Source organism: Olea europaea, unplaced genomic scaffold (assembly GCF_002742605.1).
Source record: "Olea europaea var. sylvestris unplaced genomic scaffold, O_europaea_v1 scaffold1767, whole genome shotgun sequence".
NCBI classification, from domain to species: domain Eukaryota; kingdom Viridiplantae; phylum Streptophyta; class Magnoliopsida; order Lamiales; family Oleaceae; genus Olea; species Olea europaea.
In genome coordinates, this window is record NW_019235398.1 from 6,024 (window position 1) to 20,252 (window position 14,229).

General features: G+C 35.6%; 1 protein-coding gene across 1 annotated transcript; it reads left to right on the forward strand.

The window, feature by feature from the left end:
- The first annotated feature begins 3,683 nt into the window (after positions 1 to 3,683).
- On the forward strand, positions 3,684 to 12,849 carry LOC111378107 (aspartate--tRNA ligase, chloroplastic/mitochondrial-like). Its single transcript, XM_023001275.1, has 15 exons — positions 3,684 to 4,138; positions 4,222 to 4,365; positions 5,235 to 5,344; positions 6,754 to 6,865; positions 7,017 to 7,088; positions 7,790 to 7,881; positions 8,209 to 8,329; positions 9,051 to 9,173; positions 10,128 to 10,323; positions 10,412 to 10,599; positions 10,719 to 10,790; positions 11,283 to 11,381; positions 11,474 to 11,554; positions 11,906 to 11,963; positions 12,516 to 12,849. Exons 1-15 carry the CDS (start codon positions 3,749 to 3,751, stop codon positions 12,689 to 12,691), a joined length of 2,034 nt encoding a protein of 677 aa, XP_022857043.1. The 5' UTR covers positions 3,684 to 3,748; the 3' UTR covers positions 12,692 to 12,849.
- Positions 12,850 to 14,229: the final 1,380 nt, after the last annotated feature.

Genomic DNA, 14,229 nt, shown 5'->3' on the forward strand with positions numbered 1-14,229 from the left:
GGCCCAATAATGTTAGCCAATAGGAGCTGATCCCTCAACAACAACGGTTGAAAAGTACGATTTGTTATCCTTTCCAATCAAAGTAGTTTAGGCATAAGTCTCATAGAATTATAAGGAAGCTTTGGCTCAAAAGGTGAAGGCCGATCTTCTTATTTCGAGGCTAAAAGCTTTAGCCCCATCCAAATAAGAGAATTAGAATGGGTCAAAGAGGGCATGGCCCTATGTTATGTATAGCCTCAAATCGAGCCATGTGAAACAAGTCTGTTCAAAGAAGAGGTAAAGATGAAACTACTTTGGAAGACCCCACATGGAACCACCCCCAAATACATAGACACCCTAGAAAGGAGGACTATGCATTAGCCGTCAGCATAGCTTTGCAAAATTGAAAGATACGCACATAATCCAAATAGCTTCGAAAAATAAGAGCCTCAGCTCCCTTCATAATGTATTTGAAGTAGACAGATTCGGCACACAATCTCATCTCCTTCAACAAAAACTTTAGGCAACATCTACTATAGATACTTATGCAAATGTTTATTAAGTTGTCTCGCTTTTAGATCCCCGTTGTTTTAACATCTGCGTTTGAATTTGGGATTGTTGATAGCTTGTATGTAATGTTAAGGCTAGCATATTTCACGACCTATTACACCGTTCTTACCAGTGCCAGTATACGTGTCATTTTACACTATTTTCGGGCATGCGACATGACATGGTCTACTCCACACCATGATGAAGAAGCTATTGAAGCCCTCAGCAAAATGCATGGCATTTTTCGAGGCAATTCATTTGAAGGAATAGAAGAAAGTAGCCCAAAGGGCATCAGCCCATTGAGGCACTTCAGAATATAAGCTCAACAACAAATGTCAAAGAGGTTTAGCCCAAGAGGGGGCACCTTGGTAAGAGAGGTTGGAGCCCGAAGTGGTCCACCTCAGAAATAAAAACCAGCCCTAAGGGTAGAATAACGCAAAAGGTTGGACCTATAAGGTCAACCTCCATGAAAAGGTATAAAAATCGCCTATAAAAAGGATAAAAAAACAAATGAGGACTACAACAAGGACACGGCCCTCTCAAAATACCCCCAACTACGAAGCAGTAACGATTTAAAGTCCAGTTCAAACACAGGTTGGCATAAAAAGGTAAAAATTTTATTTATTACTACAAACACATTACAATAAAGGTCAGCCACTTACAAAGCAGTTGCAAAAATAATAATAAAAGATGAACAATAATGACAAAGCATACTCACTGCATCAGACACATAAACCGCTAAACCTCTCCTTTTTAGGGACGTCTACCATATACTGCAACCTTTACAATCCCGAGGTTTGTTGAACAATGTTGAAACTCAAAGTTATGGTTACAATAGACTCTGCCTAGTAAATGAGGCAGCCTAGCTGCTCAGGAGAGGTACGTTGGTACCAATCTTTGAGGATCCACATACTAAGACCCAAAGCACTTTGGATGAGATTTGTACCCTATTGCAACATAATTTATTTAAGGCAGTGGGCAACCCTCCGCACTTCAGCATTGTTCCTAATGTGTTCAAAGAAGATTGTGCTAAGGTCGCGTTTTCATTTTTACGGATCCAAGCATCCCATACACTGTACCCAAGGATCACCTAATTTGCACTCTCCATGGTATTGTCTGAAACCAAGCAATCCCTTGCATCAACTTTCCTCAAAATCCACCAAGTATAAGTATGATTGTTGGTCATACTGCAAAGAAAAAAGACAAAGCAATTTACATCAGCAAATGAATGTTCAAGCAGAATGAGCTTTTTATAGGCAAACACATGCATTTTTAATCCTCAGATCTCAAAGATATGGACCGTCCGAATTCGGGTCACTTATAGACCATTCGATGAGACCAAAGTTTCAACTTCAAGGCCCAGATCAAAACACGTGGAATACATTGGGCACCGCCCTCCTCGGAAAGGCCAAACGACAACATAGTAATCTGTGGTAATAAATGATGAAAGACGTTTAAACTACCCGAATCGTCTCACATAGCATGCAACTTCGGTTGGCACTGTAACAACTTCAGCAACGGTACAAACCACCTCAAATTTTACATCGAACAACTTGGGCATTTATTACTTCGGCTCTTCATATACGCTGGGGAAGGCCACTTATATGTACAAGGCACATATATGTCTTGGCCCCTGTCCTGATGGCCATTGACGTAGACATTTGGCAGAGCTAAATCTCTTGCGAATGTTTAAACAATTGGACTTGGGGGACTAGCATTATCGCACTAATTTGTTTTCTTGTCCGAAGTTGATCAAGAGATTATAAATTCTATGTACCACATGAATGATTGTACATAGATTTGGGGGACTATTGTAATGACCCACGTGAATGCCACACATTTGTACACGTGGCAACACATATGAGAGCTGTTGCAGAAGGAATCAACATCCAAAACTATCACATTGAACGCCGAGGTTGTTTCACTAAGAATAGCCGAAGTGGCCATGTCTTTCTTTCCGAGGTGGTTTACCTTCTGCTACCGAACTCCTGGAGTATCCGAGGTCCTTGGCAAGTTTAGCTGGGATCTCTCCAGAATTGATTGATATAACGTGCATATTTAATAAGTGCCAGGGATGTCAGCCTAGGTTCGTAGAGTGGCTGACCTTCTGTCAAAAGTCTATCGATGTAATTAATGTGGAATAGAGTGACGTGACACTAAGGGACGGTACATCAGGCCATGTGGATCCAATCCAATGGTAACCACGTCTGCCTGATCACTATAAATAGACAATTCTTGTATTGTTTAATGGAATTGATCCTTGAATAGAAAAGAGAACATAATATATTGTCTCTCTTTTCTTCTTCTTCTTCTACAAACTTATTTATAGTAGAAACACTACAAAACGGGTCCACGCATACGCTATCTCCTAACGACACTTGTTGGTAATTTTCGAAGGTCAAGAAAACTAATGTCCTCTTGAACGGAATCTAACAAAAGGACCACTTGCGCCAAACGTGCAAATGTTTGGTACTATTTGCAATATGTTTGAAAGGTGTGGAACCAAAAAAGACAATAAGAAAAAGGTTTAGGATCATTTTCACTAATTTCTCTAAGGGTCCGTTTGATTGTAAAGATAGAATTGAATTGAATTGAATTGAAAATGAATTTCAGGAAATTGAATTTCCTAAAAATTGTATTCCTGAAAATTGTAAATTATTGTGTTTGATTGGTCTAATTTTTCATGTGGAAAATGTTAAAATAAAATTATTTTTTGGTGTTCGTTTGACTTTATTTTACATAAAAATTGTCAATTAAAGGGATAAATTTTACTGACATTGGAAATGAAATTTGTTTTCATTGTCAAAAAAAAAAATCAAGAAAATCATCTATTTTTTTGTGTTCGTTTAACTTTATTTTACATGAAAATTGTCAATTAAAATGAATTTTTTTTACAATAATTCTTAGAATTTGTTTTCATTACAAAAAAAGAAAGAAAGAACCGTAACAGGGAATAAGAAAACCAATTCCCACTTTTCAAGGAAAACCAAGAAAATTTCAAGTTCCAAAAAAATCAAGAAACCAAATTCCATGGAATTTAAAACATATCAAACAAACAAAATCGAAATAAACCAATCAAAAATAGCCTAAATATTTTGGACAAAATTATTAAAAAGCCCCAAAACTTCAACGGTTCACTCTCCGAGGTACTTAAACCCTCCAAGTGGAATACTTCTCCGCGTCAAAGATAAGCCTAATCACTCCACTCACTCCTTCAGCCATGTCATTGCTCCTCCGCAGCCTTCCGATGGCCGCCGCCCTCCGACCCAAACCGTCCCTTCTCCTGCACCTCCCCCTTCTCTACGTCACCCTCCACCATACCAGCTCAAGTCCAGTTAAACCCCTCCAAAAACTAGCCTTTTCCTCTATGCACTCTTCTTCTTCCCTCCCTCCTGAAACACTGAATATCCCTATTCCCAGGAAACTAGCTAATCCCTCCGTTCATTCCAGCACAAATGCCCTCGAATGGGTCAACCGTACTGCTTTTTGTGGAGAATTATCCGAATTGGATGTTGGTAAACGAGTTCGGATCTGCGGGTGGGTTGCCCTTCACCGTGTTCACGGGGGACTCACTTTCGTCAACCTGCGTGACCATACTGGAATTGTTCAGGTATCTTTATAATTGTTCTTATTTGTTTGCTGTGTAGTAATTGGTTTTTGGTCTGTATATGAATTTTGTTTCTGTATAACTAGATTACAACGCTTCCGGACGACTTTCCCGAGGCACATTCAGTTGTGAATGACTTGAGGCTTGAATACGTGATTGCCGTGGAAGGCTTGGTAAGGCATCGGCCCAGTGAGTCCATCAATAAGAAAATGAAGACGGGCTTGATAGAGGCGAGTTATACTTAATTCCAGAACTTAGATGCGTCCCCTGCTCTTTTTATCAATAAAAATTCTCTATTAGAAGCATTATTAGCTGCTATGTTATTTATTTTCCTAGACGAGCTTTATTCCAATGCAAGTAATTAAAGAGTTATCTGGAATGTTCTTAAAAATTCTTTATTAGAAGTATTATTCACTTCCATATTGTTTATTTAGCCTACACGAGCTTTATGCCAATGTAAGTAATTGAAGTGTCATCTGAAATTGTCTTCAGTTCATTGGTACAGGGTATGCACAAAAACATAAACGAGGTCCATTTTCACTTGAGATATGACCCGTTTGCTTGAGCTTACAATATTAGGTAATTAGTACAAGCTCGAGTGTGATTGGCCAAGTATTTTGTTTTTAATGGATGGAGAAAATCGTTCTTTGCCAATGGTGCATAGCTGATCGTTGATTCATATTAGCATCTACATGGATTCTAAGTTTAAATCAAAGAATGGCCGATGGTTGTGCAATATTGGGATTCCCTAAGTGACCAGGCAAGCTGACCGATCAAAGGGAGTAAGGGAGGATATTTCTTATGTTAGTGCTTGTTTGGAGATATTGTAATTTGTTGAAATTATAAATTGATAGAAATGAGTGGCGAATAAGTGGGTGGTAGTTGTGGGACCTATGAAATGTGCGGTTAAAAATAAAGTTTGACTTTGATAATTTTTATCAAATAAGCACTTAGTTTTTGTTGGAAAAAGCTAGTCCTTTAGAACTCTTCAGTTGCCAAAATAAGTGGTCACATTACACCAAAATTGATTTGCTTGCTCTTTTTTGATTGTTTCCCTTTCAAAAATTTCCATTTTCCACTGAATTGGTTGTGCGTACAGGTTGCTGTTGAGAATGTCCAAGTGTTGAATGCAGTGAGGTTAAAGTTGCCTTTCTTGGTTACTACTGCGGAGGATGCAAATGATTTTGTTAAAGAGGAAATAAGACTGCGGTAATTGGTTTAAGGTTTTTCCATCCATGCTAATAATGAGTAATTGATGTTTTAGAGATTTGTTATTTTTATATTTTTATGCCACTTGTTATGAAATGTTTAAGACCATATGAAAGCAAATATACGAGAGCATGTTGATTAATTTTATGGACAAGTTGTGGCTGTCACTGTTGTTTGTCTAACTTTCCATTCGATAACTACAAACTCCAGGAAATTGAGTTGCAAACTATAATGACAAGTTGATTATTCTTACCATTATTGATCATCGTCCTGATTTCCTTTCTCAGTAATAGCTAAATTATCATTGGTGCCTTACTACTTGGCTACATACCTTTGGGCCCATCCTTCCCCCCATCCTCATGAGCAAAAACTAGAAGGAATGAACCACTGTATTACAATTAAAGTAGAAATATAGAAAGGAAAAAAATTGCCTTCATCACTGTTTGTTTGATATCTCAGTAGATAATGTTTATTTTTCACTTTTTCATATTTGGGATTAAAAACTTCTTGATGCTTCAGTTCTTGGTTGTGGAGGAATTTGGTTGAGATGATGTGCAGTGGCTATCTAGAATACTAAACTTGTGTATCTAGTCCATTTTACTTATATAGTCCTATATTGTGTCAGGGTGAAGAAATAAAGTGATTATGACAAAAAACCTTCTAGTCTTTGATGAAGATTGTCATACGATAGTTTCATTGGTCAAATGTCTAAATTCTAAACTCACTTCCTCAAATTACGATGTCCACGGTTTCTTTGAAAGAAATTGAAATATCATTTCAAAATTCCCTGGGTTTCATTATTGCCACAATTAATTGTGCTCCGGGAGCTCACAGATTTAAGCTCAACCACATTTTCTTATTGTTTATTTGCAAACTGGAACTTTCAATGTAATGGGTTGGAATTAAAAAAAAAAATAATAATAAATAAAAAAAATTGTATTTTTGAATTTTACAGGCTATAACAAGAGTGGTGCATCAGATTTTGATCCTCTCCCCTTGCTCTACCTGAAACACGCATACACGCACAAAGTAAATGAACAAAAATGAGAGGGCAATAATTGGTCTAATAATGTTGTAACATTTAATTCCAGGTGAGAGGACTTGTCTTTTCTTGAAGTTAGTAATTGCTAGAAAATTATTATTTCACATGACAAAGTCGTAACTTCAGGAAATTATCGGTCTCTTTTTCGTCGTTTTCTGCTTTACAGTTGCACTCATGCTTTGAAATCCATAACGCATGCTGTTTATAAGTATTACTTTTTATTGAACTCTTACAAATAGAAAAATGACCACTACTGATTTCATGCAAAGAATTTTGTGTTTTTCTTGCAATACTTGGTTCTTGTTCCCATTTGTCTTTTTGCTCCATGTAAGCAATACACACTAAGTTCTTAGATACACGTTTTCAGTTATCGATGCCTAGATCTACGTCGGCCACAGATGAACTCTAACATAATGTTGAGACATAGAGTGGTGAAACTCCTTCGTAGATATCTAGAGGATGTGCATGATTTTGTGGAGGTATTAACTTAAAATCTCATTACTCGTGAGCATCTACGATCATGCTAAATTACTCTGATTTATGAAAAAATAGAAGCTAAAAGCAGAACTCACTGTCATGATAACACTAGTTCTTTGCGCTGATCCTGACTTTTTCATGGTTGTAAGGTAGATTGAGACTCCAATTCTATCTAGGTCAACTCCTGAAGGTGCTCGGGATTATTTAGTTCCTTCAAGAATCCAGGTACTTTCATCTATTTTAGTCAGCTTACGAGCACTTGAATGCATGCTTCCTGTCCTTGGTTAATGGTTCCTGTAGAAATTGCTGGGCAATTTTTAATGAAACCAATGATAATAGGTTTATGTGTAATTGTATTATTATTATTATTTATTTATTTTTTCACTTTATGCTGCCTCTGCTCTCTCTGCCTTCTTCTGATTATTAGAAGGAAAAGTTTTGAAAAATAGAAATGTGTCCGCATTTTTGTTCACATGAAACATTGATCCTTCTTGTGCTTTTGGTGACACACACAGTTAATTGATAACTAAAAGCTTGTTTGGCAAATGCTTATAAATGGTTTAATCTATAAATAATAGAAATTAGTGGTGGAAGTGTGTAGTACTTATGGTCCCACAAAATTTGTTGATAAAAAGTGGTTTGGTTGTTTATAAACATTATCCAAACATGGGCTAAGTTTGGTAAATGCTGTTGAAGTTTGGTTAGTATATTGGCTACTTTTCATTTTCACAGCATTGTCCAGATTACAGTCACCATTACTAACCTATCAATAAAAGGTGTGGCTTTTCCTTCACAAGGTGTACAATCTACCTGTGCTAATTATGAGTAATGGAATGATTAAATATAAAGTTATATATTCTTTTATGTTGTTTCGGATATTATGTTCATGGTGTGGAGTTCTGAATTCTGGATTCCACTTTATAAAGCCAGGGACATTTTATGCCTTGCCACAAAGTCCACAGCTCTTCAAGCAAATGCTCATGGTCTCCGGTTTTAATAAATATTATCAAATAGCCAGGTAAATTGCTTGTTGATGGAGGATTGCGTCTTTTATTGTACTAATGTTCTTTTTTAGTTTACATTGTTCTTCATTCTATTTTCCTGCCAAAAGTTACATTTTGCGTAGCTCTTGTATCTCCTTTTAAATTTTCTTTTTGATAATTACTGCTTAGAGTTGTGCATGGGTGGTCAGATGTATCAAATGTATTCAAATTGATGCTTTTGTTTTATCTTAGTCAAGGTTATACTCAAAGATGCAGATTTGTTTGTTGCAGAAATTAATATCTGTATCTACACCATGTATGATACTGATGCATCATTGAATCTACCCACCCATGTTTTGCAGATGTTTTAGAGATGAAGATCTAAGGGCTGATAGACAACCTGAATTTACACAACTAGATATGGAATTGGCCTTCACTCCTATGGAGGAAATGCTGAGGCTAAATGAAGATTTAATTAGAAGGGTTAGTTGGTTTTTTCAACAATTCTATAATATTTGACTAAGGGATGGATGAGATTCCTGAATGATTAATTGATAAAAGAAAGTGGTGAAGAAAGCTAAATTCTGCTTAGATTATTACATAATTCTATTGAAGGCTTCTTTGTGTTAAATTATATAAGCAGCATGTGACATTTTTACTTACTTTTGATTGATGGTTGGAATGACAGTCTTGTCTATAGAGTGTAAAACAGAGGCTTTCTTTTTCATTTTACTGCTTTCTTTGATTTTCTCTTTTCATTTTTTGTTTCTTGGGTGGATCTAGTTTGGTGTTGTCGAATCTTTATCAACTTATTCCTTTATGAGGGCATTCAGACAATATTGACTGTTAGTGGACAAACCTATTTTTGGTTGAATTTGCTGAGATCAGGCTAGCAAAAGGCTTACCTTGATTATTCGTGGCGGCAGATCGCATTTTTTTTTTTTAAATTTTTTCCTGCTCGAAATTTTTCAGCTGAAGTCATATTGTAGTAGATGACAAACAGTTGGGGCAACTTAGTAGAACTTTTGAAGTTTCAGTTGTTATTATAGCTTCACTAATAAATTTGTAGTCCCAAAAGTACTGTAAACAGGCATTAATAATTGGAATTTTGAACTGTCAATTTTAGTATATCTGCGATAATCAATTATTGCTGCCAATTTTCTCCACTTGTATTTTATCAAGCCGGTCAAATTCTTTGTTGCAGGTTTTTCTCGAGATCATAGGAGTTGAGCTACCAAACCCTTTTCCAAGGCTTACATATGCTCAAGCGATGAGTCAATATGGTTCAGACAGACCAGATATTCGTTTTGATCTTCAGCTGAAAGATGTAATTGACTTTTAAATTTGTGCTATTTACTTATGATTCTGATTTTCTATTTGGTGGTTAAGGAACTCAACCTATCTCTGTTTAGCTTTGATATTTAATAAATTTCTTATCGTCATCCAGTCTTCATCCATCTCTCTTGGTCTGTCTCGTTCTCAACTCAACAATCTCTGTCCTACTGTAAAAGAAGATGACATTACCTTGTTTCTGAAATAGCAGGAAAATCTGAATTCGTTTGTCCATCTTTTCCTAATTCCCATTTGCTTTTGCAGTACTTTTATCAGTTGACCACTTGGTGAATGTGTGTGAGTATTTTATTTTTATGTTATTGGCTCATAACTTATTTTCTCAACAATATTCAATATTTATGAATACCTTCTATATCATTTTACTAAAGTTATGAGAGTATATTTGTCCACCATCTTCTGTTTACGTTCTATTGGACGACATAAAATTATTACTTTTTTTTTTAAGAAGACAAGTTGAGATCATTATTCTGATGATGAATATTATTATATAATTTATCTGTCCTGTTTGCTATTTACTTAATGAAAACCATTGACACGTTTATTGGTTTTTTGACTAGTTTTGCCCAGTCAATTCTATAATTAGCATACTGTTTCATCTCTCTGTTCATAAGGAGTTTTTAAGCATGACCCCAGTTTGCTCATGTTAATTTTATGAGAGGTATGGTAAATCTCAACCTCAACTTAAAATCGTCAAGTCACAGCATGTCTCCTAGATACGCATCTTCGCATCTATTTACCGGTTTGGGCCACTGTCATGCGATCATTTGTGATAGACACGAGTTGAATATAAAGACTAATCGAACATGACTTTACGATTTGACTTTCAAGGATGTCACGGAGCGGAGAATACCTGTGGGTACCGCCTCCTGGTTTAAGCATTAAAGATGTTCCTTCCATTTTTTGAATTATATTTATCTTCCACCTGCAGGTATCTGATGTTTTCTCGGACTCTTCCTTCAAGGTTTTTGCCGATACTTTGGTAAGTGGGGGAATTGTCAAAGCATTGTGTGTGCCATCAGGAGCAAAAAATTATTCAAATACTGCTCTAAAAAAGGGTGATATATATAACGAAGCTATTAAATCTGGAGCAAAGGGATTGCCTTACTTAAAGGTCTCAAATAATGGTAACAAACTTCTGCAAATATTGAACACTTACATAATGGTAAAGAAGATTATGGATCACAATTGGTATTGTTTGATATATTATCTTAGGGGTCCTTGAAGGAATACCTGCGCTTGTATCAAGTTTAGACATGAAAAAGAAAGAGCAGTTACTTAGCCAACTATCTGCCAGCTCTGGTGATCTTATCTTGTTTGCAGTGGGTAACCATGCATCAGTTAATAAAACCTTAGACCGGCTGAGGATGCATGTAGCCCATGAGTTGGGCTTGATTGATCCTGTGAGTAGACAATACTGCATATTTGGACTGCATTTAATACAATTATGAGAGAGAAACAAATTTGAGAGTTAATAGCTCTCCCTTTATCTGACCTTATTTTGTTTGTTCTTGCCATTTAGTCAAGGCATTCAATCCTGTGGGTGACTGATTTTCCGATGTTTGAGTGGAATGATTCAGAGCAGAGGCTTGAGGTTTGTATAGTTACTGTATGAACATCAGAATTTTGTAAGTTTTGACAATGTTCATTTTAGGAAAAAAAACTATTCTAGAAGCTAAAAAAAGGTTAAAAAGGGCAGAGAAAGAACAATACTGGTGGGAATGAAATGCCCGGCTTTTCATCTCATGCTAAACTTATCTTGCAGTTTGTATTCGCTATTTAATGACAACTTTTTAAATTTATAAGGAAAATGCTGACCTGAAGTAAAGGGAACTTGTGTTCTGTTATGATGTCAGAATTTTGAGGGCTCCTCTGTTTTTCCAAAATATGATAACTAATTACAAGCCAGAGCTTATGAAAAGGTGTTAGGAGTCCCTAAAAATGTGTATCAACTTTGAAATTCTAGAAAATGCATTTACTTGGTTCTGCTTGTGCCAAAAATTTTAGAAGGTTCTGTTGCAATGTTTTATGATAATTACTGTATCACGATCTGCTTATGATAAGTTGCATTGTACTTATTTTTCAGGCCTTGCATCATCCTTTCACTGCCCCCAACCCTGAGGATATGAAGAACCTTGCTTCTGCTCGTGCATTAGCTTATGACATGGTGTACAATGGAGTTGAGGTATATGGATTATGGAAACTAATTGGATCTAGAAGTTTCTTTTCTTAAATAGTAAGAGAGTACTTAAAACGTGCATAAACATCAAATGATAGATTGGTGGAGGAAGCTTGAGAATTTACAAGCGTGAAGTTCAAGAAAAGGTTTTGGAAATTGTTGGCATTTCACCTGAACAAGTAAGCATATATTTATGATCTTTTTTGATATCCAGGATACATTTTAGATTCCACAAAAATTATTAGTGTTTTGTTTTCTCTTATTATGTATTGCGTAAACCATAAATTTGACCCTTCGTGTGGATGTTAGAAAACATGTTCCAGTTGTGGCCCAATGAACAAGCATCAGTGCTGAGAGAATGGATTTACTGCTTAGTTCCATACCATTTATTTCCTATACATTCTTTTTTCCTTATTTTATTTGTTTCCAAAGAGTAGGATTAGAGGAATAGCTGAGGAAATATTTTGGCCAGTAATTGAGAGTATATCACCATCTGTAGTTGTGACATGTATACTGTTTTCCGAGTGCAGGCCGAAGCAAAATTTGGGTATCTTTTGGAGGCTCTGGACCTTGGTGCTCCTCCACATGGTAATGAAAAGTGCATTTTCTTGTTTGAAACTGTGACTTGATTTTCAAAAATGTTCGTATATAATTTGAAATATGAAAGTAACAATGACAAAGAATAAGGTAGGAATAAAACAGCTGCGTTTATGCTAAGTGTCTAGGGCAATGTTTCTCGATTCTTACCTGATTGATAAGCACTTGTTATTCTGTTTATTAATCTCTACCCACATCATAATTATTTCAGTTCACCAATCGGTTTTTTAGATTGTAAAAGTACTTGTCAGCATGCATTATTAAGCCTATTTTTGTGCTTACAAGTGAATAGTGCTTATTTTAAATTTAAGCAACGTATGACTTGCTGTGTGGGCAGTTGAAGTGCTTGAAATAACTTTATGCTATGAAAATAACCGAAATGTCATTTTATTGTTGATTTTTTTCACATTTTTATGTCACTGCCTTATTATTATTATTATTAACTTAAATAACCTAGAATTCACCAAAGAATTACCAATATATTTCATGAATCACTCATATTTATAGATTTTTACTTAAGAAGGAAACTTTTTGAATGTGCAGGGGGAATTGCCTATGGGCTAGATAGGCTGGTAATGCTGTTGGCAGGTGCTCATTCCATTAGGGATGTTATAGCTTTCCCAAAGACAACTACTGCCCAATGTGCCCTTACTCGTGCGCCTTCTGAGGTCGATCCCCAGCAGCTCGAGGATCTCTCGTACAAGTCAACAGTTTCTTGAAGCTTTCATGTCGAGTTTTGTGGATTCGAATTTCTGTATCATTATTTTGAATGAAGAAAATAAGTAATTTGAATACAGAAATATGGCACATTTGGTATGTTGGATTGAAATCACTAAACATTGGAGAGGATATAATGAAGAAAAATAAGTTAATAAGCTGAATTGTGTTCCATACGCCCACAACATGGTTCCTAAAGAAAGTAGTCTTTTTTAATAGCTGCCATATATGAATTCTATTTTTTTTCTTCTTGATTTTGGGGTTAAAATGTCACGAGGGGTGTAGTTGAGAATAAGTACGAAGAAAGTGATTTTCAAATAACCAATTTCAAAAAAGGGCTTAGTGCATTTTTCTGAAATCACGAATAAGTTTTGTTTGTTTAAAGTTATAACCAAAAAAATAATTAAATACAACAATAGGCTTGAGCCATGAAATTGAATCACATTTACTATTAAACCCAATCCCAGAACAATGAAGCTTCATAGGGTTTGGTCTTCCTGTTTTAGGCGCAAGTAGTTTGCATTTTTACGGACATTCATTTCATCTAGCCTCTCTTCGAGACATTGTCCAGATTGTTATGCCTTTTTCGTGAGCTGGAATTTACTCGATAAGGAATTTTGCTATCTTATGATCGTTATAGTTACGATCGTCATTTACCAAGCTTCGGTTTTTGTCTCCCTTGTTATCAAGTCACCAACTTGTTTGACCTTTAGGCACTTGGTAGGAATCAGTCCCAATGCATGGTCTGACGATTTTGAAGGGACCTGTGTTTTTCGGTAAACAATTGTTCAAGCCTGATTACTTTAAATATAAGTAGCTGAATAGGCGGGTTTGTCCTAATGGAAAGAGAAAAATAAAGAATTGAACTTAAAATCTTTTCACTGCGACCCCTTTTGCGAGGAAACACTTGTTCTCCATATACCAAAATTATTTTTAAATGCCACAAATAGACTATTTCTTTCATCATTTTCACCTAATCCCTCGGTGTTTACTTTTAAAGTTTTATGTCATTTCATTCTCAAACATTTGAGTTGTAGTAAAACATAAGTTAAAGCGTAACAATTAAAGAATAATTAAGAAACGAATCACTATAAATCTAAGAATTATTTGTCTCTAAATCAAAGACAGTTAGTACATATCTATATTAATTTATGTTAATTACGTTACATTGACAAATGAAATAACGCATTTTTTTTATTTTTTATTTTGTCGTAATTAGCTTCTTAATTTTGAATTAGACGTTTTGGTTTCCACTTTCCATGGTTGACTAATGAAAAAATACTGCAAATCGTAACGAACAACTTCGGCATGCAACAGTCAACTAGTTTCTTGTAGGGCTGTCAATGGATTGGATTTTGATCCGAATTTGATCCGAATCCGATGTAATTAACGGAAGATAGATTTAAGGTTTTAATCCGATAATCCGATCAAGATCCGAATTCGATAATCCGTTAACTAAATGGAGTAAATATGGATATATGTCTATCCGATCCGATCCGATTTATTATAATAATACTATATATTTTTTATATTATAACAT